The sequence below is a fragment of the Megalopta genalis genome, chromosome 2 (assembly GCF_051020955.1).
Source record: "Megalopta genalis isolate 19385.01 chromosome 2, iyMegGena1_principal, whole genome shotgun sequence".
Lineage (NCBI taxonomy): Eukaryota > Metazoa > Arthropoda > Insecta > Hymenoptera > Halictidae > Megalopta > Megalopta genalis.
Genome location: NC_135014.1, coordinates 14984995 through 15011557, shown reverse-complemented (window position 1 = coordinate 15011557; position 26563 = coordinate 14984995). Strand labels below are relative to the sequence as shown.

The window sequence follows — 26563 nt, the reverse complement described above, 5'->3', positions numbered from 1 at the left end:
CTCCCGCGACTAGGCTCACTGATCCCAGATTGATCAACAGATGTGCTAGGAACAGATTCCATCCTATAACGTAACAAGGATGAGAAACAGTCTGTAAGTACTTGCCATAGTAAATTTATTTTGCATTTAAATATTACAGTTGTACAATTATGAACACTATAAAAGTTTCTTTACTTTCTATTAGCCGAAGCGCTTTCAGTTTGTAATTCCTGCGGCCACCAATTAGGCGTCGATATTTTTAATTTCATACCTAACACACTAAGGGATTTGGCATTAAGAGATTCCTTGATTCTCATCAATCCCAAACCATACTCTTTTTCGCTTCCCCTAAATTTACCTATCACTTTGCCAGATTCGTCTACAATTTTTTCGTCGTACGAAATAGATTTGTTAGGAACCTGGTCGAACAATAACGGCATTAAACGTTTCCTTACCACGCCGGTGTGATAAGTACGTGCCGTTAGTTCTTGTCCGATGTAACAACCTTTATGGAAATTAACTCCATGCAAATAATCACAGTTTACTTCTAAGGGTAAAGGTTGCCCGGGTGGTAAGTCATCAACACCTTCAGCTATACCAAGTTTATAGCGAAGTGCTTTATAACTTAATGCGTTATCAGCAATTATTACGTCGGAATTCAAATGTTTCTTTATATCATTTTTCTCGAGACTCGATACCGATAGTATTCTGTTACCTAAATCCAGAAGTCTCGGGTCCTGATAGATCATAACGTTATCTATCACTTTGCTTGATTTGCTATCGAGGGTGCCGCACGGAAATATTTCACCCTCGAGCTTTTGCCTACTAATAATATCAGATTTATTTAAATACGGGACAGGGTCAAATAACGCCCAAACCTTTATTTTATCTCCTACATTATCTATATCTAGCTTCCTTCTAACGCGATACACTTTTAAATGCTTCTGCAACGGATCTGCTGCTTGCGAATCACATTCAATATAAAATACATTGTCTTCTTGACTTTTATATACAATAACATCATAAATCACTCTACCCTTTATATTAAGAAACAGAGCATACAAATTGGCAGCACCTTCGTCAATATGTTTCATATCGTTTGTAATTAATCCCTGCAGGAAATTCGAGGCTTCGTTTCCTCTAATTTGCAACAAACTCCTATTTTTCAGATGTTCTAAGACTTTGGATGAAGCTTGCGAGGAGCCGTGTTTTACAAAACGCGTATAGATTCTCCCAAATTTGTTCATCTTGCAAAATGGCAAAACGAATCTTTTGAGGTGGACAATCATTGCATCGAATTTCATCAAACTAACCATACAAGTCCAACCTTTGCAAAGAAAAGAAATATTTACACGTAACCAGTATGTAATTTGACCGGTTCTAACCTTGTACAATGTTTACAATTTTAAAATGGAATAATGAAAGATTGATCTTACGTTCTTATTTGACTGCAGAATGACTGATGCGATTCTTTTCCAATTGTTTGTACCAATGTCGTGAAGATTTATTCAGAAATTGCTTCAAAAAATTCTCAAGTCTTCATCTTTTGTACTCTGATAAATACCAATGCTCCAAAATGATTTCACCGGTCCTCGATAGGCTCATGACAAAACTTAGATGATTATGGAAATAATAGGGTAAGTTGTGATTAAATGTCTCTTTTAACTATGCTAGAGTGTGTACCGAATTCTTCTGACAAGATTTTGAGTACTAACAATTCGTTTCAGGCAATATTACATGCATGATATTCGATTACTTGATGCATGCGGACAGATAATACAGAAAAGGAATTTCTTCGCCATCTGTGGTGATATGCCAAAGCTATTAGTCATTTAGTACTGGCTTTCTGGACTAGATAACGCACTATGTTAGTTTGGAGCCACAACACAGTATACATATAATATAAGCATGTTCACACAAACGAGGTGTCACAGTAAATAATGGGTAGTCTATTCGAAAGAGAGAGAGAGAGAGAGAGATATTTTGCCTGATCGGAAAAATTTATTTCTGAATTTTCAGCTACAAACTTCGCCTCGATGATTCGACGAACACAACACATAAATAACAACACAATTTTGCCTTAACTGCATAAAATCCGCAATCTAGCAATGTCTTGTCAACAATCGTAAGAAACGTTTGTTGAAAATTTTCGTATAAATTAATTATTAATGTAATGTAATCGTACAAAACGCATATTATGTCGTAAGAGGGTTTCATTTAGACAACAATAAAAAAAACACTGATCATGCATATTTTTATATTTTTAATATAAATCCTGAAATAGGATCAGATTTTAGAATATGTCCGTATTTCAGTGTCCTCTTGTATTAGACCGCGTAATCGAAACTAACCTCATTCCATTCAAAACAATTCAAAAAGTGTGCATGAGTGTATCCGAGTCTTTATGAGTTGTTATGAACCTTTCTGTATAAAGAGATAAAATTGTAAGTACACATTCAATATTGAAAAAAATTATTCTATATAGTAATGATCGATTTATTACTATAATCGCATTGAATTTTTCTTTGTAGTAAAAGAAATGAGCGAATCTTTGAAAAGAAATTATGACGAGAAGGATATATGCAAAACCTTGGAGGATGTAGAAAATAGAATTTTTCAGTGGATAATAGACATGTCATATTTTGGATTCCCAATTACCAAAGAACATCTGATAAATAGCTTGGCATTACAAATTAAAAATTCAAACATACCCAATAAATTTATTGATGGACAACCGAATCATCAATGGTTTGAGGGATTCCTTAAAAAACACCCAATACTAACACTGTCTAAAACATTAGTTTCAGAACATTTTGTTCGAAAATGGTTTCAGGATATTGAAAATTATTTAAAAAAAGCAAACCTTTTAAATATCGACAGTACCAGAATTTATAATACAGATGATACATCTTTAACATTAAATCCAAATGGAGGTCAAGTGTTAGCAAGGAGGGGATTCAAAAACGTTGATAACATTGTTAGTAATAATGAAAAACAGAATATCACTGTTTTAGTTACCGGCAATGCTGGAGGCCAGTTGGCTCCAACACTGGTTGTATTTGATTATAAGGAAGTGCCCAATTCTATTTATGAGAAACTCCCTGAAGGATTTTGTGTCGGCACATCTGAAGAGGGCTATATGACAACATTTCTTTTTTATGATTATATTGTCAATAAATTTTGGCCATGGCTAATTGAAAATAAAATTCAAATGCCAGTCATATTATTCTTAGATGGTAATTTTATGCACTTTACGCAACCCTTGAGTGAATTTTGCCGTGTACATCAAATAGTGCTAATACCGTTGCCTCCAGACACAACGCATTTCCTTCGACCAATGGATGTCAGTATGTTTTCAACACTGAAATCCCATTGGAAGAAAAAAGTAAATCATTATCGTATTGAAAGAGAAAATTTAAGTATTAGTAAAGAAGATTTTGCTCCTATTTTGGGAACAGTTTTCAGAGAACTGAATCTGAAAGGAATATTGTCTCATGGTTTCAGAACATGTGGCTTAGATCCATTTTCAGTGTATCCAATCAATTTTACAAAAGTTTTTAATCGAAAAAACACGAGCAACTGTCAACCTGTAATAAGAATCTGCAGCCAGTCCTGGCTTCTAGAAACAATTGAGAAGTATATTGGTGAAGCCACTTTACGAACATTTAAGTGTGAAAAAAGTGAAAAGTGGACAGGACGAAAAGAAGATACAAGCTTGTTTTATCTATGGAGAAGGATTTGCAATGATTGCAGACGAAGCAGAAACATTACGATGTCTACGGACAGTGATAACACTCATGTGGAATCAGTTCTGATACCTGATGTGTCTAATAGTCAATCAGATCAAGATGAATGTATAATAGGACTATAATATAAGGTAGATTTCCATATATTTAAACCAATTTTTGCTTTGCTGAAACTGTCATTAACTCGCAGAGAGGAAACGGGATTTTTCGCGATTCACACCGATATTTCACTAATAAATGCTTGGGGCCGTTTGAGCTCGAGACTCCCACCCCTATTCCACCCCTGATACACGCAGCTTCCTCACTGTCGATAAAATGGAAAAGTCTCTTTCATTTAATACACTAAAAATATATTTCACAGCCATTAGCTCGATGTAATAATCAATTTCGAATTTGTTATAGAATCATCGAAGTTTCTTTCGATTTATAACCGATTGGAAATTGAAAATTACATCGATTGCCCGGGTCTCACTATGAGGAGGTTACCGAATGGGAGTCAGAACGAAGCTAGAATTCGTTGTGGCTCCTTTTCTTACAACAAATTTTACTTAATAACTAACGCCTTAATCCTTTGCGCTCGAAGCCAAATTAATTCAAAATTTGAAATAGTTCTTCCGACGCACGGTTTTTCCATTTTATACGACCTAATGTGTTTTATACACATGAAATTTAATTTTGTGACTCATGCAATAATTACGCTTTTAACAGTTATTTAAATATAAACAATTTTTAATAGCGCCTCGGAATCGCTACTCGAGTGCAAAGGATTAATAACTAAACACATGTCAACGAATTATTGCGGGCCAAAAGTGAATCAAAAGTTAATAATTCGAGACATGCGTAACAATTTTCAACATAAATTATTTAGAATTATCTTGCATTACTCTTACACATTATTACATTATTATATTCTTACATTATTATCTTACATTACATTACTCTTACACATTTAATTACGCGTCTTAACGTCTTAAGTATTAAAATTACGCATCCATCGGCGAATGAGACGTCTTTGTACGATAATATCCCGAAAATGAAGATCGAAAGGAACCCAAGCGATTATGATTCTCCTGCTTACATTATCGCTAATCACGAATACGAATATGAATTTTCGAAAAGCAAAATTATCTACTATATTCGATACTACGATATTAGAAGATATAGAAGAAGAACTTTTCGAGCACAAATATTTCGAAAAGTGATTTCGTTAAGGTTTAAGTTAGGTTTATTAAAGTGAGAGGGAAATAATTTTTCCCTTTACATTATTACTTAATGTACTTTAATGTACTTATGACTAGACGCTCTTATAAACTTTTTTGTACAACATAGTAACAAAACATAAGCTGGTATAATTTAATTTTTGGTGTTCATAATCTATTGGTAATCTGTGTTATAACGCAAGCTTGCATCTACCTCCGATTATAGTCCTTTTATTTAGGCGCCAGCTTATTAGCACCAGTGTAATTAATCTTGTCAAATCTTTTGCTCTATATTATCGATATCATGAATTCTGATGCCAAAACAATATGCTTTTCCACACAGGGATGATACTTAACTACCTTAAATTAGCATCTTTTTCGATGTTTATTGCTATCATTCGAAAGAGGTAGGTTCAACGCAGTGCGCGAATGTCAGACTTTCATAAAATAAAAATCATTCAATGACATGAAATTGCTTGGATTCCATCGCTTCGACACCATCAACTTTCACCTTACTTTCTAAGAATATATTAATATATTAATATATTATATATTATATGTAGAATATTATTATATATTATATATAAAATATATGACCAAATATTTGCATAATTCTCATAAAGTCTGAGATTGGCGCACTGCATTGAACCTTTCTCTTTCGAGTAATATAATAATATATATTAAACAACGAAAAAGAGATGCTGATTTAAGGTAATTAGGTGTCACTCCGTAAACCCATGTTTTCGTCTCATTTTGTCGGTAACCGTGGCCTCTATCTTTATCTTCTTGGTAGGGTGTCTAGTTCCTTAAATCTCCTTTGTTGCGCACACATTTCGAAGTTCGTAAAGATTCTCTCTAGCTCCAGATTGAAAAGAATCGTTTGAATATACACGGCGTATGAATTTGTGGCTTTCAGATCATAAAACATGCCGTAATACGAACGAGGTGTACAGAATACTCGATTCTCGCTGAGAAGCTTAAGTTTCTGAAATATTGGTAACGGTGATCACACCAATTTTTGGGTGACACAATGATACATTGGGTGTCAAATGTATAAAGACGTTGGGTAGCTCGTCTATGATAATACATTGGCGGACAAGTCTACTTCCATACCTCGTTTACAATTAAACTACTCCGAGTTTTCGGTACTGGTTGTAGTTAAAATAGATCAGTCTATGCATCACTGATGAAAAGGACCATTATCTCATTGTTCAACGTGAACATTACACACCGTACACTGAGATGCGAAGACGACGATGGTTAAAATGCTAGATCAAACGTTTGTTATCGGCTGTAGATAAAACTGATCGATCCACGGATCATAGGCAGTCGGAAATCGATCGTTAAACGTCCGCACCGGGCACCGCGAATTTTAACGCAATGTCGACGAAAGCGCTTTCGACGATCCGTATCCTTGTCCCCTAGTTGAAAATCAATAAACGATTACCGTCGCACCGTAACCACCGCGGCACATCGAGTGTTGGCTCGTCGTCTCGTCGCAGTTATCTATTTCACCTAAACCGATTTTTCCGTTGTTTGTGGGTGGTCTGCTCGCGGAACGACTGGCACAATTAACCGGCCAGCCCATTGAACTGTAATGAAACCGATATCCTATCTGCGAGCAGAACGAGAAAATAACACGTTGCTGCGTTTAAACACGCCTCCCGTTTGTTTGATAATTCGATCGCGACTGGCCCGATGAGTCCGCGAAAACTGCGTCGGTTAATCGAGTTTCCCCGCGAAACTCGTTTTCCACCGGAGGCGTTTTTCACTGTCTTCGCCCTCCACCCTCCCCTGCCGAATATGCATCGGAAAGATCGAAGTTTCACCGAAAATTAAGGCGCAGTTACCTCGCTGTTGAAATCGAGTTATACTCGTAGACAGTGTTCTAATTAGCCGGGATGAGATAATTGCCTTCAGCGATGCTGCACGGAGAAAGAGAGACCTTGCAGGATCCGGTTGTGCATTCTTCGCGCGATCGCTTCGTCGTTCGATTTTCTTCATTCGAAAATGAAAGCTGCTGGATCATCGCGGGAATCCAGTTCTTTCGTCGCAGCCGTTACATTCTTCGACGACGTGTTCTCCCACTGCTACGGCGTTACGAGTCGAATTTATGCGTGTAAAAAAACTCGCGTCACGCAATAGTTTCAAATTAACGACTCCTCCAATGCATAATTTGCTCGTTTCTGTTTCTTCTTTTCGTTCATGTATATCATCTATTTCTAAGGTTCTGTTCGGTCTCGAAAAGTATGCTCGACGGACATTACCTTTATCTTCCAATTACTATGATTCATTACGTGAATCTTTATTTGTACACACTATTTCTGTCTTTTCGTTTGGAATTCATATTCGCTTCATTCGAGTGCAGCACAAACTTCGAAGCGTTCGGTACTGTTTGAGTAAAAAACAGCCGACTTTCGATCATATGAGTCACACGACGGTATCGACGGCGCAGAATCGCGATCCGAATGATTATGTATGTACTCTCGATAAATTACAACGAGCAAATAATAGCCGTGAGGCAGTCTCGTGCTCGAAAGGAGTGTCCGATCTGTTTTTTTTTTACACTTGTTCGTCGCGTTCGATGTACCGGGACACGATGTAATTACGTTGAACGAAGAAGAAGAGGTCGCGTACGGAAGCGTACCGTCAAGGAAATCGACTGCGGAATTACTTCTCGCCGAGAGATATGGTACGCGCGGCGAATAGACAACGCCGGAGTCTCGTTTCGTGAGCTGGATGAATAATTATATTCATGATCAGGTCCGCTTCTTTTTTTCTGCCGGCGCGTTTCCAAGAACGGTTCGTCAGACCCTGATTCCTATGTACACCAACTGAACTCGGAGATCGCAGTCGCAGTCGCAGTCGCAATCGCAGTCGCAGCATCCGTCGTCGTCTGAATTTCGTCGTGCAACTCTCCTGGCGCTGCGTTTAAATTGGCTCCGTCCGAGAGCTCGCGAACTCCGACGCATTTTTAATTCGGCTCTGGATCGGTCCGCAATCATTCGATTAACTTGTTGATTCTTCAGCCGAATAAACGGCGGCCTGCAATTAAATTTCTGTCCGGCAGATCATCGTCGGTCATTTATTTCTCCAACGATGAAAAACCGCGGCGATACGCAGTGCCGGATCACGAAACAACTTGAACAAGCTGCGAAAGCGAATTATCGACGACCGCGAATCCGCGGGGACGCACATTCTTCGGCCGATTTGTCGAATTGTCTCCCCTGTTCGTTCGATTGCAAATTGACGACGAAACATTGATCAGCCTGCTGGCACAAAAATGCAATTTCGCGAGTGTTTAAAACGCAAGTTGTTTAAAGCAGCAGTGGTGGAAGTCAATTTTTTGCTAGGCTCATCTCACGTTATTAAGTCATATTTGGTTTAATATCTTGTTCGATTTTGATTTTATTTGATTTTAAGTTAAAACTCGAAAGTAACTTACATCAAACAGATGCAACAATTTCATATCTTATTGCATCTTATTATTATTAAATTAGCTTTATTGACGTACACCATTTCCGCTTTCGCAAGTTGCGTATTCTTCGAACTCTACTGCGTCGATTCAAATCTGTTTACGTAAAATAGTTCAATTACAGAAGCAGCAAACTTATTTGTACATTCCGGTTTTCTACGCAAGAGTCTTCTGATCATTAACGCTGAGTGCACAGAGTATTGAAAGCAACTGTTTTATATAATTTCGTAAAACTAATTATAATCGCTCCATTCGAATTTTTAGCGAGTTTTATTGTAATATTTGTTCGAAGTAACGAATTTATTGAATAAATAACTCATATATGTATATGAATGTTAAAAAAGTTCTTTGTTCATTGTCCAGTAAACCGGCTCTCCTGACATCTCAAAAAAAATTGAAATCAGTTAATCAAATTTGAAGGAAGTTATTCGCTTTTAACAGGCAGACTTTTTTTCTACTGACTACGAACGTATGTATAAGTGTGAGTATAATTTCTAAAGAATGCATCCTTCGCAGACGATGCGGGCGACATTGATAGAATGTTTCTTTCAGATCGAATTGATATAATTTTCTCCGATTCTCTTTGATCTCGAGCCTCGAACACTCTGTTCGATGATGATACAAAAACAGGAGCGAGAAAGATGCCGAGCATCGTCATTGACTAGCAAGGAATTCCTCCTCTCCGATCCAAGGTTACTGTCACTGACAATCCCTCGTTTGTATTCTAGCCGACTTCTTATTTCATGCGTCGCGTTTCGAGTTCCTCGACCACGTGTGTTTGCCGTTATCAAGCGCGAAACGCGACGCGACGAGATTCGCGTCGCGGGTCGTTCATCGTCGATCACGTTCCGCGTTCTATGAAATTGTATCAGCTGGCTGCGAATGTTTATGCGAATTCGCGTTCTCATCGAGGAAAAACTTTCTACCGTTCACCGATGCTTTCAACTGCAAAGCAAACGACACCGTATCGACTTTCCCCGAATCTGCTGCTCCGTCATTTTCTGAACACTCACGAATAGACCGCGGATTGTATGCATTTATGACAACATTGGCTAGTTGCGATTGAAAATAGCGCAAATATTAAGAGCAATTTAAAACGTTGTCATGTTACTTTTAATCTATTAACACTTTGACGGCCGTTGTCACGTACACGTGATTTCGCGAAAATTTCAATGATGAAAATCGATTCAGCGCAGCTTTCTAAAAAATGTGTCATAATTATATTATTCACAAAATATAACCTATTTGTATTATTAACAAAATATATCATAATTACGCTATTAACAAAGTATATCATAACTACGCCATTAACACTTTGGCTGCCGCGTCATCCATATGTTGGTAACAGAATTATTTCAAATTTACTTTTTAATCATTCCTTTATATATGCTGATCTACTACAACTTCATAATTTTATTCAGATTCGCAAATGATAAGAATATTGAAGAAGTAATTATGTTACATAAAATTTTGCTTTGCAATTTTAATTAAATTGGATGAAATACTTTAATTTTTTACGAAATATTTGTGGTTTTTGGCGCGGCCGTCAAAGTGTTAGGATGATTAAAGGAGCAATGATCTCGTTACTTGCATTATAGTCTTTGCAATTGTTGCAGACAATTTTTATTTTGCATAAAAATCCGCGATCTAGTCAAAAATATCCAAGAATTGGTAATCTTCGTATCATGTTTGCTAGAATTGGCAGCAAACAATGGGTTAGAAGCGAAACGAACGGTCGGGACAATTAACAACCTAATATGTGTGATTTGATAGATAAGAACACCACCTTTGGAACGATCCGGTAGCCTAAACAATAACGTTGGCACAAGTTAGAATGTCGTTGGAACGCGTCGAATCTCGCTCGTACCTTTACTCTCTGTTTATATCCGTAGTCACGGTTATGTGATTTCAGTGAAATTTCGTAACTCTGTTAGCGTGGCTCTAGCGGAACGAAGGTCGTGCATGTATTTACCGTTCCCCGGGAAACGATAGCGCGGGCATAATTACTTTTGGGATGACGAGTTTGGTTTACTCGCGCGCCGAACGTGATTCATTTCACAAATAATCGTACCGATGTCCTGTTGTCTTTCATTTGCTGCGTACAGCTATCATTTGCAACTATTATTCACGGACAGCCATTCAAGGAACTGGACAGAAAGTAAACTCAGACACCTCTGCTCAGTGGAGTATTTGTCCGATTTCGCTGGACGAAATAGTTCGTCTCACTTAACGTGTCTAAGATGTACATATCCACTCGATTATTTACAATATTTTAACTTCGAACGGATAGCTATAAGCAAATAAAATAGTAATTATAATTATTATTTATTTATTATTTTAACGTATTCGAATTGTTGTCCGTATATTTATTAAAAACCAATATTATTATTATTATTATTTGCATTGTGCGAAGGTTATATAATTATTCGAAAAACATAAAAGAATATAGATACAATCAAAAACAACTTAAAGATTATGAAAGAACTATGTGTGAAATTGTTGAAAAGTATAAGAAACTATTGCAAAGTATTAGAAATGATTAACAATGGTAAAGGAAACAGGGAACAAGTAAAAATTATTCAAAATAATTTATATAATAATATAATAATTATATTATAATAATATATATATAATATTATTTATATAATATTAATATATATATATATATATATATATATATATATATTATATATATAATAATAACTTCATATTTCTCTCTTGTCTCGTTTAATAAGTTACAGTCTTATATAATAGTATAACACATCATCAGCTCCATACATCGCAGTACAGAAAATAATGTAAAAGCCGTGTTGGCACGTCTTGTTAGCCAATTCTTTTTGCATTGTTAATAGAATTCTTTACGATTTCCAATGACGCAAGAAAGAACATTACTCTCTCATGAGACGGATATAACAGGCAATCTTCAAACTTGATTAATTGTAATAATACAAACAATAAAAAATTGAAAATTGCTGAAACCTATAACGTATACCTGCCTAAACACTGTCTGCAAATAAAAATAGGAATTCCACAACTTCATCGTTTATGAACGATCTTAACAACCGAGCGATGCTTCAGAGACGTGCGATGAAAAAAATGAATACTATACAAGACTTTAATTACAACGTAGAACAACACTACACGAGTATATAAATAAACAAAATAATACGGATACACCATTGTTCATATATTCCAATAGCTCATGCAACCAAAATTTTTCATCTCACTCAAGATTTGAAAAATCATACTTTGCCTAGCTTTTAGGATCTAATATTCCGCTTGTGCTGTACTTCACTCGTCTTGTTGCTAATCGTGTGCAGAAAAGACATTAATTGTTTCAACTATTTTCGCCGCTCGTTGCAGGTACCAGGGCTGGGGAATAATCGATTTTTGATATAGTATATAGACTAGAAATATTTTTATCGTCTCGTGTAATACAGAATTTGACAAACAAACATTTTTCTTAGAATAATAATTACACACAGAAATAGCTTTCAAATATATTTAACTATCAATGTGTGGTAGATAAGAAATAAAGTAGAATTATAAAAATTCCGACTAATGTTCAATGCGAGCCAGAGAAGATAAAACGCGACAGTCGGTGTTGGGAGCCAATTGCCGTTTTCTTTCTCGAGCGATTCGTTGCTTCAGTTCTTTCGCGACTTCGGCACGAAAAACCATTAATTGAAAAGTGCCAAAAGAATCTTGTCGCGTTTCCGTAGCCCTGCGTCCGTCGAACATTGTTCCCCGGCACGGTATTCAGGAGGATTCTACGTTATCTTTCCATGTGAGACAAATTCGCGCGGTTCTCATCGTTCTCGGGCAGAGCGTTTGCGAGTCTAAAAACTGGACTTTCTCTCGGAACCGGGGCAAAGGTGACGGCGAAAAACGGTTTCAATCAACCGCTGGTTATCGAAACGCGGAATAGGTGTTCAACAATGTAGCCATGGGACACGGCCGCGAGATAAAAAAAAGAGAAAGTTCGTTTGCGGGATGGCTGGAGACGCGAGATGATAGCGTTGTTAATTTCCTGGCCTTTGTTTCTCGCGGCCAACGCGGCGCGGTCCGTTTCATTTCCGTTCGGACATACGAGCCACCTCATCCGCGGCCGTCGCTCGACGAGAAGGCGAACATCGAAATTAAAACAATCGCAATTGGAATCGAGAGACGCCTGTCCCTAGCCACGAACGACCTCGGAGCACCGAATCGGGGAGATTACTCGTCGCTCTTCCTGGTGCGTGCGATCAATTAACAACGACCGATAGAACTTATCTTTTGCACGCGATTCCGCGGTCGGTGCGCTCGCACTCGTCGTCACAACTTTATAAAAAATACGGGTACAGTTGCACCGCCGACGATCGATGTGTGTCAAACAGACGAACAACGGTGGAACATTGTGTCTGGTTCGAGGGGGTGTCTCGAGATTAGATCAATGGAATTCGAACGAACTTTCCGCTCGACCCGACAACAGGTTTTCGATACCATTAAGCGTCCGTACAGCGGCGCAACACGACAGAATTACACCTGTGCTTTTCTTTCCGACGCGAATGTTCTATTTCCATTACGGTATTGGATTCGATTCTCGCCTAATAAGTTCGCGCAAATCCACAGTGCCGAACTTGCCGCGATCCGATCTTTGTATGCAGCAGGGGCGGGCATTATTCTCGAATTGTTTCGAAGAAATGTTTATCTAAGATCACTGTCCGAGCGGGTTCTTTTCCGTCCAATATTTTATTCGAATTATTCATTATTCGGATAAATTATTCTGTTTATTTATTCGGATAAATTATTCTATCTATTTATTCGAATAAATTGTTCGAGTAGAGATTGTAAAATTATTCGAATAAATTATTCGAATAGAGATTTCTGATTGTTTTTTATGTAATTTTATAACAATATATTTATACGAATACAATCAGGATCAGTTCAACTTCAACCATAAGTACTGCAAAATGTTAGTGTAAGAATTATTGAGAAATTTCAATACAAGATGCATTATATTAATTAATTATAATACAATTGCATTACTTTTTCATTTCGATGCGATCGTGGCAAAACAAGCATTTCCACAGCCAAAATTCAAATCAGAATGACTACATAGGATCGAAGTAAAATACCATGCACGATTGTATGCAACGATTGAAACGGTTGTTGCAAAGGAGCAGGTATACGTGAAATGTATTATTATTAGTATAATTATATATATATGCTATTTATATATTATCTTAGGATAATATTTTTTATTCAATTTATCTAGCCTCTTTTTATACAGCCCCAATTTCGAAGGATATTGAAAGCACGGACGATAATCTCCTCGTATTTGAACCGTCAATATCTGAAAGCTGTAATCGTGTTTCTGATAATGCAGAATTGAAAGTAACAAAATGCGTGTTTCAGATAAACGCCGCGGTCTGTATATTTTAAATGAGTATGCACTGATTGCACACGTATCTTGTTCGATATAACACGCCGATGCCTTCGTCTGCACGTAGAAAGATAATTTAGTTATGCATCAATGATCAATCTACCCAGAAATAACAAACCACCCGAGGCAACGTTTGAAGAAACGTTAACTGTTGAAAATAATATGGAATAAGTGAATCGATAAACTATGAACAAAAATCTTTCAAATGAAATGAAACTTTTATGCCAGCAAACAAACATTTTTATTCAAATCGATTACTTTCCGTATGAATTCCTGTATAAATAAATTCTTATTCGGATACATTTTTATCTAGATACATTTTCATTCGATCGGATATTTATTCGATAGTGTCGAATAAAATTTGACTCGTTATCCTTCATTTTGTCCGCATTAAATTATGTATTACACAATGTATTATGATACATTAAATTATATATCCAGCTTATGTGACTAGCTGCGGATCTTCCTGTAAATTTCCATTATCACGTCGATCATTATAAAACGTATCTCTTGATGAAAATTGTTGGAATCCGACAACACGAATGACACTTTATGACTTAACATTATCGACACGTTCGTAGTTTTCTTTCCAATAACATGATAATTATTGAGACCTAAACGCGAGTAATGTACATTGTTTTATAACAATGCCAAAACTCCGTGACTCGTCCCTTACACAATCACGCGACACGAGAAACAATATGACATCGTTTTTTCGTGTATGTGTATCAATGTGCGTGAAGTAGTAGTAGTAGTGGAGCTTGTATCCCGCGGTCGAAATGACCCGCCCGTGCCTGATTTATATTATAATATAACATATTATAAAATTATGAAATATATTATATTTCAATAAAGAAGCGTACCTAAAAACTTCTCCCAAAAATGCTTTTCCAATATCAGGAACTGTAAAAGAAAAAAATCAGAGACCAGTCATTTCGACTGGTTTGGTAGTTCTTGTGTTAATGAATAATTGTTACTCGAACACAAAATATTCGACTAGAAAGTGTTCATTCGAATTCGAATGATGCTCGACTTTGGTGCAACATACACACTTCCTTCCTGAAGTGTTGCAGCCGTTGCAAGCGTTCATTCGCAGAAATCGGTAAATTAATAGCGTATAGAAAAATGGTTGGGCACGTGTAGCGTGTATGTTTTATGAATTTACAGAATCCCTTCCACCGTGGTACGACGTTTGCCCCTCATCCCCACCCGCGAGCCCCTCTCGCCTTGGCAGGGGCTCCATTTAAAGCGAACTTTGACGAATGGCCAGCCATAACGTTGCATCCCGCGGCGGCTCGCAGTCGAGAGTCCGGTTTGGAGCTGATTGGAGCGTGCGAGGACAGCCGGGAGCTCATCGCGCACAAAATCATCTCCGAGGACACACCGCAGTCGCACTTTCACCGATATCGCCATGCTGAGGGAAACGATTCTCGTTTTCGCGGTTCTGGTCGCGGTGGCCAGCGCCACGCAAGTCTTCGAGTGCGGAAGTGGTGCGTAGAACAATAAAACTTTCTCACTTTATCGTGCGGACCCACGAAACTATCAGTCGGATTCATTGAAAACGCAACAATTGTCTACGTTGTTCTCCTTCCTGGAAAATCCGTCCGACTCGGTTGCAAAAGTTAAGACGTCGATTACAAAGCGCTGTAAGTGACTACAGTAATTTCTCCCTAATTTTATCGTTCACTCTTGATTGCGCACAAAAATGGACGATTTGGGAAGAGGAGGTACGATCATTCGAGCCTTACGTTTCGTTTTGATAGTTGTAACGGGCCCGCAAGGCTCGAATAATCGTGTCTTCTTTTCCCAGATTGTCCACTTTTGTGCGTAATCTGAGCGCGAATTAGGGAAAAATTGCTGCATTTTGCATGTGCAAAAATAACGAGAGTATTTCTGCTCGCAAATGTGGCTCTCTCTCTCTTTAAATTGTGTCTACCGAAACAATGTCCGCTGGAAAGAAGAATGTTCTCACCTTTGGTGTCCCAACGGTCGTAAATTACGAATTTGGAACGCGTCGGTGTTGACGGTAGTGCCGAAGCAATGCCCGCCTCGGGAATACACGTTCACGGCGTGGTTACGCGAATGTTTATTAATTGCGAGTTAATAAAATGGCACGCGAGTCTCGTCGGAACGTAGACCGAGGCCTGTTTCACTTTCGACGGCCGTTCAATGGAGCCTGTAGAATCGAGGAGGCGGAACAACCTTCGACCCGCCGCGACGAGCACCAGCATCGTCGGAGAAGACAAAAAAAAACGTTCTCTCTGATCGTAGTCGTAGGTACAGGTTCGCTAAAACTACAAGCGTCGAGATCCGCAGGAAACGATTTCACTTATCTCGGCCTGCAATCTTCCTCGCGCTCTGCCGCGGTTTCCATTAAACGGTAGACAACGGACCGCGAAAGTGTTCGCAAGCCAAGGATGAAGCATCTCCGGTTTAATTGTATCTGTCTGTTTCAATAATTACGTGTTATTAGCCGTTGAAACTGCCGAGCACCGTCGTGACACCGGGGTTTTTCTAAACGATTTGTGAAAATCGCCGGGTATATCGAGACGTTGGCAGCTCTTCTTTTTTTCTCTTTTTTTGTTACGTAAACATGGGTGCACCGATTCAGTCGACGATTTTGCGGAAAAACGTACTCGTGACGGTAATGATCGTGAAATAAAGAGTTCGTTGTAGTCGCTCCGACGGTTTCGGTAGCTGCCGGGGCTCTGGAGTGGACTTTTTAACACTAGATCTACGGAGTACAAAAAACAGCTGATTTATATTTGTTTGTAAAAGTAGCAATAAGAAATTTATCCTGATTTTTAACAAGTGTTATTGTAACGTTTTCCGTAAGTAACGTATAAATTGAATAAATAACTCATAAATGTATTTTCACGATATGAATAATCGTAAATTAAAAGATCAGTGACCCGTCATTTTGACGGGTTCCGTACATCTAGTGTTAATTATAGTGGACTTAATTACGACGAATAACTAGACTGCGGATTTTATGCATTTATGGCAAAATTGGATAATTCTAATTTAAAATCGTATAAAAGTTAAAGGAATTTTGAATTGTCGTCCTATTATTTTTAATCCATTGATATGATTGAAGAAAGAATGAACTTGCTATTTGATCTCTCTTTCTTGCAATTCATGCAAACCATTTTTATTTTGTATTAAAATCCGCAGTCTATTAATATCTTCAATCTTATGAATAGACCGCGGATCTTTATGCAAAATGAAATGTGCAATTTTGCAATTTATGCAAATGAAAAGCAATAGTCAAATAAAAACGTATTTCTTCGTTTAACAACGCGAACACACAAAAACTGATATAACATAACTCTGAAATTCTTTTGAAGTCTTCACCGGTTTGTATTTTCACTCATTTTTGCCATAAATGCATGAGACCCACAGTCTAGTTATTAAATAACCAATAAAGTTACATCGAAACAAATTAATCCGTGCGAACGAACTAACGATGACCGCTACGAGTAATTAACTGTTGCACAGAGGGTTTTCTACAGTAATGAAATTCTCGATGAGAATTGATCGGTAATGAAGCCGGTTATAGTGCGCACAGCACACCAAATATTAAATAACAGCGAATGATCTTAAAACGAACTGACAATTCCTGTGCATGCGTTAAATGGCGATCCATCAAAGATAAATTAGGATCGATCTCGTGGCTATACGTTGAAAACGAGCCCAATTATGGAACGCGTGTCGTATACAGGCTGTTCTGCAACAGGTGGCAACAGAGTCAAGGGCTGATTCTTCGTGACAATGTAAGATGCGAGGCCGGTGTAAAGACATTGTACTTTCGACTTCGTTTTAGAGTTATTAATAGCGAAAGTCCGTCAATAAGTCGGTCGTTGTCCCCCTTCCCCCCTCTTTCTTTCTTTCTGACCTAACATGGCCCGACAATTATTGACGGATCACAGTCACTTTCAGCCGCCGAAGACTAGATACACAAACCAGCACACTATACTTTTTACAAATACTCAATTTTACGGAGGAATTCACAGAACAATTTTCCAGAGGAATTCAAAGAAATGCTTAAAACGCGAAGTGTCCCCTAAATTTGGTCTTACCTGTTGCCAAACACCTATGCCGGTTAACCTCTAAACCAGTTAGCTGTTTCCGATGAGTATACTCATCGTGAAGGAATGGCAAGATTCTGCGTTATGACGAGTGTACTCGTTGAACATATATATAAAACTGGCTTCAAAGGTTAATCGGCATAGATGTCTAGAAACAGATAAGGCCAAATTTAAGGGACACTTCATTTTAAGAATTTCTTTGTATATAATATAATAATATAATAATATAATAATATAATAATATAATAATATAATAATATAATAATATAATAATATAATAATATAATAATATAATAATATATTAATATATTAATATAATGATATAATACATATACTTTGATATTTTTCATTAATTTATATATTTTATATCGTATTTAAACAAAATATGAAGAAAATCAAACAAACGTATACAGTATAATTGCAATAATACTGTTCAAAGAGATTGCAACAATTGTCTGAATAAAAATTGCTTATCGTATTTTTTTTATTATTCAATGGTCTGCCGATGGACAGAGACTCATTTCTTCCTTTAATAACTTCGATAAGTTTGCAAACAATGGAACGATATCTCCAAATTCTTGTAAAGTCCGAACAAAGCATGTTTGACACATATCGATTTTCGTCACAAGTGTATAAAGAACTGTGAAAGACGTATATAAGATAGAGGCTGCAACGCGTAAACTAGACAAACCAATTCGTGGAAAACGTGTTGGATTATCTCGCTCCGAACGATAACATTTCGAAGAAACGAATGATGATCGGCGTTTTTGCAGGAGCACCGTACACGGATTCCAGCCAGGTTAAGATATCCGGCTGCGACAAGCCGCCGTGCAAGCTGAAACGAGGGACCAGGGCATGGGTGGAGCAGAAGTTTGTGGCCGACCACGACACCAGCACCGTAACCAACTCCGTCTTCGCCATGGTGCTCTCCGTGCCGTTGCCGTTCGTCGGCGTCGACGGAACCAGCGCGTGCGAAAGCATCTTCAACGCTGACGGCACCCCCGCCTCGTGCTCGCTCAAGCAGGGCACCGAGTACATTTACAAGCGCGAGTTCGCCATCCTACCAGTCTACCCTACGGTGAGAACTTCCCCCTGTAGCCGCGCGTTCTCCCTATTTCGTTGCCGTAACGTCTCCGTGTCCGATGTCTTCGACACTTCGACTGCCACGCCAACCATCTCGAAAAGTTGCATTAAATGAAACCATTGTATTTAATCGAATTAAAATTGAAAAGTTAGGTCGTATCACCTCGATAACTCTGTCGTTATCGTATGAGTGACATGACAGTCGAAGTGTTAACCGCAGACTTTCATCGCACGACGATTCTAAAAATTCTTCAACAGTTTCGCAAGATATGTTCAAGCATACAGTTCAATGTTGGGAGATTCAATCACCCAAACCGGGTCAACGCTTCGACTGCCACGTTCTTACATGGCTGACTCAATACTTTTTATCGCACTCGAAGCAAATTTATTGTTACCAAAAATTTGCCGAAGTTTAGCCGAATCTACGAGGTGTCAGAGTTGCACCGTAAATGTTGTCGCCTCTTATACTGCATTACCAAATAAGGAGTTCCATTTTGTGTGACTCGCGTGGCAGTGAACGTGTAAAGGAACCGTGACGTTCGTGATTATTTCTCAAGTACAGTAATGTCTCTCTAATTGACGCTCAGATCGTGCAGAAGAACAGAAATGGACAATTTTGGAAGAGGAGATACGATTATTCGAGCCCTGCAATTCGTCGTTATAGTTGTTGACAATTCGTAACTATAACAAATGAACCGCAAGGATCGAATAATCGTGTCTCCTCTTCCCAAATTATCCAATTTAGTGGACAATCTGAGCGTCAATTAGGGAGACATTACTGTATATACAGCGTATGCTGTACACAGTAATCTTGTAGCGTATGTAATAACATTTACAAAAAATCGATCTACACTAGCACCCCAATCTATCAGGAAATCCATCCTACTAGTCTCAGTAACTGGTCCAAAATTTTGCTATCGACATAGGGGGACCAGTTACTGAGACTAGTGGAATTCATTTTCGGGACAGATCCGAAAAATCCAGAAAACCAATTCCACTAGTCTCAGTAACTGGTGCACCTGGGCCCATAGCAAAATTTTGGACCAGTTACTGAGACTAGTAGGATGGATTTCCGGATAGATTGGGATGCAAGTGTAGATCGATTTTTTTGTAAATGTTGTGATTACTCTTGCTAAAAATATCCCAGTTCCGCCCATTGGCACGGCTGATCTCGCCTCTCATTGGCCACCGTTTTTTCGTTAATATCTCGCAAACGAAGCGGCAGATTGCATTTGCGCCAAGGAGAAAGTTACTTCAAATGATCTTCGGAATCTCTCATTTCCCTGAATTTCCCATAATATCGGCGCACCCTGTACATCGTATAAACAGCAAACGCTGTATATACAGTAATGTCTCCCTAATTGACGCTCAGATTGTCTACAAAAATGGACAATTTAGGTAGAGAAGATACAATTATTCGATCCTTGCGGTTCATTTGTTATAGTTACGAATTGCCAACAACTATAAAAACGAACTGCACGAATAATCGTACCCCTCTTCCCAAATTGTCCACTTCTGTGGTCAATCTGAGCTTCAATTAGAGAGACATTACCGCACCGTGACAAAACTCGGTACACAGAGCCGAAAGCTTTCGAAAGACTGTCCTACCGCGGGATCAACAACATTGTCAGGAAAAAAAATCGGTGCACGTGTTACTCGAACACTGGTGTCCGTCCACGCGTTTTTCGGAAGGAAGCACGCCGGTTTATCAGCTCGATAACCGAAAGTTTATCGAAAGTACTGGACAGAGCAAGTGTCGCAACTGATGGGTCAGCAGAAATTGGCTGTGTCGTGGCGGTTTCGCAACGCGTGTACACGCTCGGTTCTGTCGCTACGTCCGTTCCGAGCCACCGGAGCAAAATTCACCGATACAACGAACTCGTTGTGACATCGTGCGATCTTCTTCCACAGATCTCCTTGACGATACACTACGCGCTGAAGGACGGCGACCGCCATATCACCTGCTTCGAGGTCCCCGCGAAGATCACGAACTGAGAGAGGAGGCTGGCCGCTCGTCCTGGGAAGGTTTAACACCTCCGTGGAGCCCGGAAACCCACGAAGCTTCGCCTCTTCGCCCCATGTACAAAATTTCCAGGTCACCGTGGAGGAGAGCGTGTTCGCGAGACCGAACACTCACATTCCCGCGAATAGAGCTGCCTCCCGGTAGCCTGCTTTACCGTCGAGCTTAATCAGTATGTAGCATAGTCACCCGTTATCTTAATTGTTAATAAAACTTTTCTATCATCTACGCATACTTCGAAAGATTCCCGCCTACAACGATCTTCCCAATTCGCTCGGCCCAGACGGATTTCCTAACGTTTCGATCGAGCGATTGACAAACGAGTGGTTTAGAATCATAGTTGAGAAGAACAAGGGATATAAATGATAAAGTTACAGTAAATTAACTTAACTCCAAATTCTCTTAACGATGAATTCGGTCAGTAGACAATCACGCGTGTTTGTGATTAATAACTATACTGCGGATCTTATGCGTTTATGACAAAAATGAATAGGTGAAATATGAGCCGTTTATTTTGAAAGTGGCATAAGTCACTTTGTTTTTAAGTCGATATATTTATGGGTTTGCGTTTTAACACGTTTAAAAATATGGATGCTAACTTTCGAGAAGATTTACTTGTATTTGTTCTCTCAGGATACCGATATTTTTCTCAGTATAAATAATTTCGTAGAAACATTAAAAAATCACCACTTTTATGCCACTTTCAAAATAAACGGCTCATATACGAATTGTAAGGTCATTAGTAGAATTTGAGGATATTTATTACATTATTTTCAACTCTTATTATAATCGTTAAAGGAAGAAAGACATTTTCAGCTAATTTATGTTTCTTATAGTTAACTAAAATAATTTTTGTTTTGCATGAAGATCCGCAGTCTAATGATAACATATCTCGTTTCACTGAATCAGGAAAATACGATTTACGTCACTATGAAGAATCACAGTAAGAATCAATCTTAGAGTTCGCAGTTTAAGTCCATCGTCTGTGTTTGTTTGGTCTCTTTCAAATGCAAATGAACGCAGTGGAAAGAAAACATAGCGGTGTTTTTATTAAAGTTTTTATTTAATTCGACTACAGTGTGTACCACGTACTATACTACGAAGGCTTGGGATGCGACACAGGAACGATTCGTCGTTCGTTTTGGACACTAACGAGAAGCTCGATAACCATGGTGACTGAAAATAGAGTCTGTAACGTCGAAAATAGTACTTTAAATGGCTTTGCTCACAAGATTGTCGCTAGAAAAGTTTGAATAAAAAGCGAACTCAGGAGAACAAAGTAACAATTTTTGTATTTAGTTTTTATTTGAAAAATATTTGGAGGAAGACGCGACTCCTACGAAGAGGTCAGATCAAGATCAAGCTATAGATCCGCCGGTAAGGTAGAAAAACTGGCGCGATTGGTAGCTACTGCCACGCGTGGTCGATCGCGAAAACATGTCGACGCGTGGAAATCCGAGACGGTACAAAGGGCGAAGAACAGATTTTTCCGAGAAGCGAAGAATCGCGATTCTGAATTTTTTATCGTTAACTTCAACGTAAGTCGGAAATCGCATAAATTTTTGAAAGAATTTTAAAAGCAAACTGCATGAATTATGAGTTGTTACATACCTTAATGAAATAGTAGCTTCTACGTAAATCAGTTTCATTATTCACTGATCGATGGAGTGCGGAACATCCCGGGAATATGCATTTTTTTAAATAAATTGAAAGCATCGAGTGCTGTATTAGATTCAGAATTGAGCATTATTCTAATTGTTTCGTATACATATCTAAGATAATTATTCGGATGAATTCATTTCAGTCGAATATTTCATTCGAATATCAATTATTCATTATTCGCCAAATTATTTTATCCATTCATTCGTATAAATTACTCGATTAGGGATTGTAAAATTATTCGGAAAGAAATTGCAAAATTGTTCGGTTAATAATGCTAATAATTGTAGCCGGTTTTTTAACGTGATATTTTAGGAAATACATAAATGAGCTGTAAATATGAATCCTGATGATCTTTTTTTTGTACCCGGAGAAAGATTATTTAATTATGGTTCAATGATCAGTCTACCTAAAAGTATTGAACTATTTCTGAGGCAACATTTGAAGTAACATTAATTGCAAAACGTAATATGGAAGAAATTAATCGATAAGCTATGAAAGGAGCTCTATATTATATAATTTTTCTCAAAAAAAAAAAAATCCACAATACGAATAAATTCTCATTCAAATGAATTTTTATTCGATTCACTCGATAATGTCGAATAAAATTTTGACCCTTATTTCTTATCCGTCATCCGAATAAAATTTCGCCCAACTTTGATTACATTTGATTAAATATCTCTTTCTACATTTTAAAAGAGCCAGTGCATAAAAGTTGGCAATGAGAGACGATTTCCGTAGATCAATCCAGAAGAACTGGCGTGGTAGAAACATTTGCTTTTCCATCGGAGGTCCCGTCGTTCTTTAAACTTTTCGAAGCAATTACAACGAGCTTTGTGTGCTCAAAAATGCAGAAAATCGCAACATGGGCCGGGTCGCGTGAATCAGTAATTAGGACACTGCCTCCAGTGCTGTATCCACGATTTGATAGAACGTTAAACTAAAGAGTGCGATATACGCGAGCGATTCGAGGAAACTCGATAAAATTAATATGGGGGTAGAGAAAGGTTCGACGTCAGCTAGTCGAGCCAGCGAAATAAAGATCACGCGACTGAGTACGTCCGAGAAAAATTCAATCTCGGAACTTTCCGCGGCCCGATCGATGAAATAACATTGAATTAGTAAACGTTCGACGTCGATGTTCATAGCGGGAACTCTGGACGATCATTTTCGGTCGTAACGCGGTCGCGAGTCCTCGGCGAAAGCTAGAGTCGGTCATTTTCGGTAATTGCCGCGTTCGTGCGAGCTTTTTACAAAGATCGGGTAAACGACGTCGCGTGAAGGAAACTGGCACCGCTTTAATAGCGAGCGCCGATCCCAGCGAACCGGAACATTCAGGTTTAAAACCGTGTGCACCGCGATTGGCGAGCCCGCGCCCGGTTTCCCACGTGTGCTTCGAGTTTCATAGCCGACGCGAGCCACGAAGAATAGCTTGAAACGTCCCCTGTCGTTCGTGCTGCTCCCACTCTCCAGAATGCTGCTTAACGCCCTCGTTAATAGCAGAGTTCTGCGAACCGGAGCCGGCACGAACCGACCCCGGCTCGTGATTTTCGCGCGACGCTGCAATGAGTTCGTGCTCCCTGCAACCCCCAATTAAACGCGATTTTTCTATCAGACCCACGGAAATGCGCGTTAAACGGTCAAACGAACCGTGCTCGGGTTTTCACAGCCGCTACTTTCGTCTTCCCGTCTATCCATTTGCTCGCGAGCGTCGAATTCTTTAACCTTTTGTGTACCAGGATTTTAACTACCAAGCATGTTCTCCTCATTTTATATTTTTAATTATTTCGTTTCTACGTTTCGATGGGGCGAAAGGTAAAGAATTGAAAAATAGAGAAACTAGAAAAAATGGGAAACTGGCAAAATAGAAAAATGAAAAAATAGAAAAAATAGAGAGCGATAACTGTGTCGGATAGACAGGTAAGGTGACGAATGGTAAGAAACAGGACTCATTGTCGGTACGATAGAGAAAGCCAATACAGAAATACAGCCTAAAGTTACGTACCAATGTAATTAAACATACCAACGTATTATTTAATATTTCTTAGATACGATTCTTTTGTTTAACGCCGGCATAATAGCTTGGAAATTTGAGATTTAAAAAAAAATTTCGGAGATGGCGATAATACGAATTCCTAAAATTAAGATAAGTCGTCCAAGAATTTTCGTACCTAATTCTTAGTTAAATGAGCACAATGCTATAGTTAGTTTGTTGCCTTTTAACACCCAAGAAATATAGTTCAAATGTTATTTCAGTTTTTGAAAATGCCACCAAAGTGGTACCACCGGACGGCATAGTGTTAATATATACATAACTAAATATATCACGTGAAGTATACACAATCAAATTATATTCTCTTCGTCGTTGAGTATGGAGTTCTTTCGATCACTGCCCCGAGTGACGCAGCGACTAGATTGCTAAAATTTGATCAACGATAAATTTGCGTTGCAAAGACGAAACGGTAATAATTTCAGCATCGATTCACCCATGTTAACAATTCGTTCGCCAACAGTTCAACCTTTCCCGTTGCACGTACGCGCCTCGGGAAACGTCTAACAGGAGTGCCGTGTCCGAAAATGTCTGATGCGCGGAAGCAAACGCGATTAGAATTATCTGCGCCGAGAAACGTAGTCGGGAAATCGATAAAACGTATTAAAAGTGGAATAGAAAGGTACTTGGCATCGATGGCTATCGAAAGCTAGGAAATAGTAGCGGACAGATAGCTGGGCAGGTCCGGTTAGGTTCAAAACGGCAAAATTGTGGCCGCGGTCGGATAACAGGGAAGATCCGGATCGATAAAGTAACGGATCGATCGCGGCCGTTTATCGCATTTGGTAGCCGAAGGTATTGCAACGTCAAGCTGCAGATTTAATTCCGACGATGCAGCACAGACCGTGTCTGAATGAAACGGATATATCGAATGGGGGATCGAGGGCAGTAGCACGTTCTCGTACGAGAGCTTTGGAATTCGGTTATTAATTCGTCGTGGGGTCGCGGTCGGCTCCTTTATCGAGGAAACACGCCGCTGATAACAAGTAACGCGATTAACCGGACCAAGAGGGGAGGAATGCTTTCGCGTTTTTTTTACAACGCGTCGACGTAATCGGGGACACGCGTGCTCGCAGCATCGGGCGAGCCATCACCCGGCCATCTCGCTCCCGGAGATAGCTTTGCGAACTCTGCCGTCTTTCAGGGGCTTTTAAGATGACCATGATCCGTGACACAAGAATCAGGGAGCATCTGGTTCCACGGCCGGCTGTTTCGCCCCCGAGGTCTCTCACCCTATTTCGATCTACTCCATGGTTGTCCCGCAGCCCTTCGGCCCCCGTCCCGTTCTTCCGGCTCCTCGGACCGCCATAAACCGTCTTCGACGCCGTACAGAAAGCAAGCACTTGTCCGCGGACGACCTAAACGCGACTATCGAGAGAACCCTGTTCGATTCGAGCGAACGTTTCCGTTCTTCGCTCGCCGTCCTTCGTTCGTTCGTCCCGCGTTCTTCGTTCTACCACCGGGCTACTCGACTTTCCATTTTGCTCGTCCCTCCCACGCCCTCGTTTCGCCGGGAAAATTCGCCCGATTAATATTGCAACCACGGCTCTCCTTTCGAAGCATCGGGTCTTCGAATTTTATACGCGGTACACCGAATTCAATCGCATCCGCGTGCCCCCCCCGTCACCCCCGCGCGAAATGTCTTCCGGAATATTTGCGCAGAGGAGTCCCGGTGTAACGCGAATCGGGAAAATATTTCGCCCGGAAAGGAAACCGGCGACAGAGCTGTACAAACGAACAGTACAAACTAGCTGGGATCCTGCCGGAGATACACGCGCGTGTACACCGTTCGCTTTGCGTTATTTTCGTCGTCGCTCCGATTTATCCCGTAGAATCGAA

General features: G+C 39.3%; 3 protein-coding genes across 7 annotated transcripts; 2 read left to right on the top strand and 1 right to left on the bottom strand.

Moving 5' to 3' along the window:
- Positions 1-98: 98 nt before the first annotated feature.
- LOC117219363 (iron-sulfur cluster assembly factor IBA57, mitochondrial) lies at positions 99-1553 on the bottom strand. The gene is made up of 2 exons (XM_033468473.2): positions 1416-1553; positions 99-1306 (listed from the first exon to the last, which is right to left on the bottom strand). The coding sequence occupies exon 2, from the start codon at positions 1293-1295 to the stop codon at positions 171-173; it is 1125 nt and encodes a 374-aa protein (XP_033324364.1). The 5' UTR covers positions 1296-1306; positions 1416-1553; the 3' UTR covers positions 99-170.
- Positions 1554-1812: 259 nt separating this feature from the next.
- LOC117219362 (uncharacterized) lies at positions 1813-15318 on the top strand. Of its 5 annotated transcripts, XR_013032656.1 has the most exons (4): positions 1813-2423; positions 2511-3856; positions 8763-8880; positions 8952-10720. XR_013032656.1 is itself a non-coding variant. In XM_076518581.1 (3 exons), the coding sequence occupies exon 2, from the start codon at positions 2519-2521 to the stop codon at positions 3848-3850; it is 1332 nt and encodes a 443-aa protein (XP_076374696.1). In that variant the 5' UTR covers positions 1813-2423; positions 2511-2518; the 3' UTR covers positions 3851-3856; positions 14992-15318. The 5 variants fall into 5 exon arrangements, 3 of the variants coding, with proteins under 3 accessions (XP_076374696.1, XP_076374694.1, XP_076374695.1); XR_013032655.1 differs by lacking the exons at positions 8763-8880; positions 8952-10720 and adding an exon at positions 7688-8726 and having other exon boundaries at positions 2511-7616; XM_076518581.1 differs by lacking the exons at positions 8763-8880; positions 8952-10720 and adding an exon at positions 14992-15318.
- On the top strand, positions 15179-21243 carry Npc2b (Niemann-Pick type C-2b). The gene is made up of 3 exons (XM_033468475.2): positions 15179-15314; positions 18686-18990; positions 20907-21243. Exons 1-3 carry the CDS (start codon positions 15236-15238, stop codon positions 20988-20990), a joined length of 468 nt encoding a protein of 155 aa, XP_033324366.2. The 5' UTR covers positions 15179-15235; the 3' UTR covers positions 20991-21243.
- The last annotated feature ends 5320 nt before the right edge of the window (positions 21244-26563 follow it).

What these genes read in the sequence shown, in the direction of transcription:
- LOC117219363 (XM_033468473.2), bottom strand. Translation starts at nt 1,295, where the DNA reads ATGGTTAGTTTGATGAAATTCGATGCAATGATTGTCCACCTCAAAAGA.
- LOC117219362 (XM_076518581.1), top strand. Translation starts at nt 2,519, where the DNA reads ATGAGCGAATCTTTGAAAAGAAATTATGACGAGAAGGATATATGCAAA.
- Npc2b (XM_033468475.2), top strand. Translation starts at nt 15,236, where the DNA reads ATGCTGAGGGAAACGATTCTCGTTTTCGCGGTTCTGGTCGCGGTGGCC. An exon ending in AGTCTTCGAGTGCGGAAGTG is followed by an intron (nt 15,315 to 18,685) that starts GTGCGTAGAACA and finishes GCGTTTTTGCAG; the next exon opens with GAGCACCGTACACGGATTCC. An exon ending in TCCTACCAGTCTACCCTACG is followed by an intron (nt 18,991 to 20,906) that starts GTGAGAACTTCC and finishes CTTCTTCCACAG; the next exon opens with ATCTCCTTGACGATACACTA.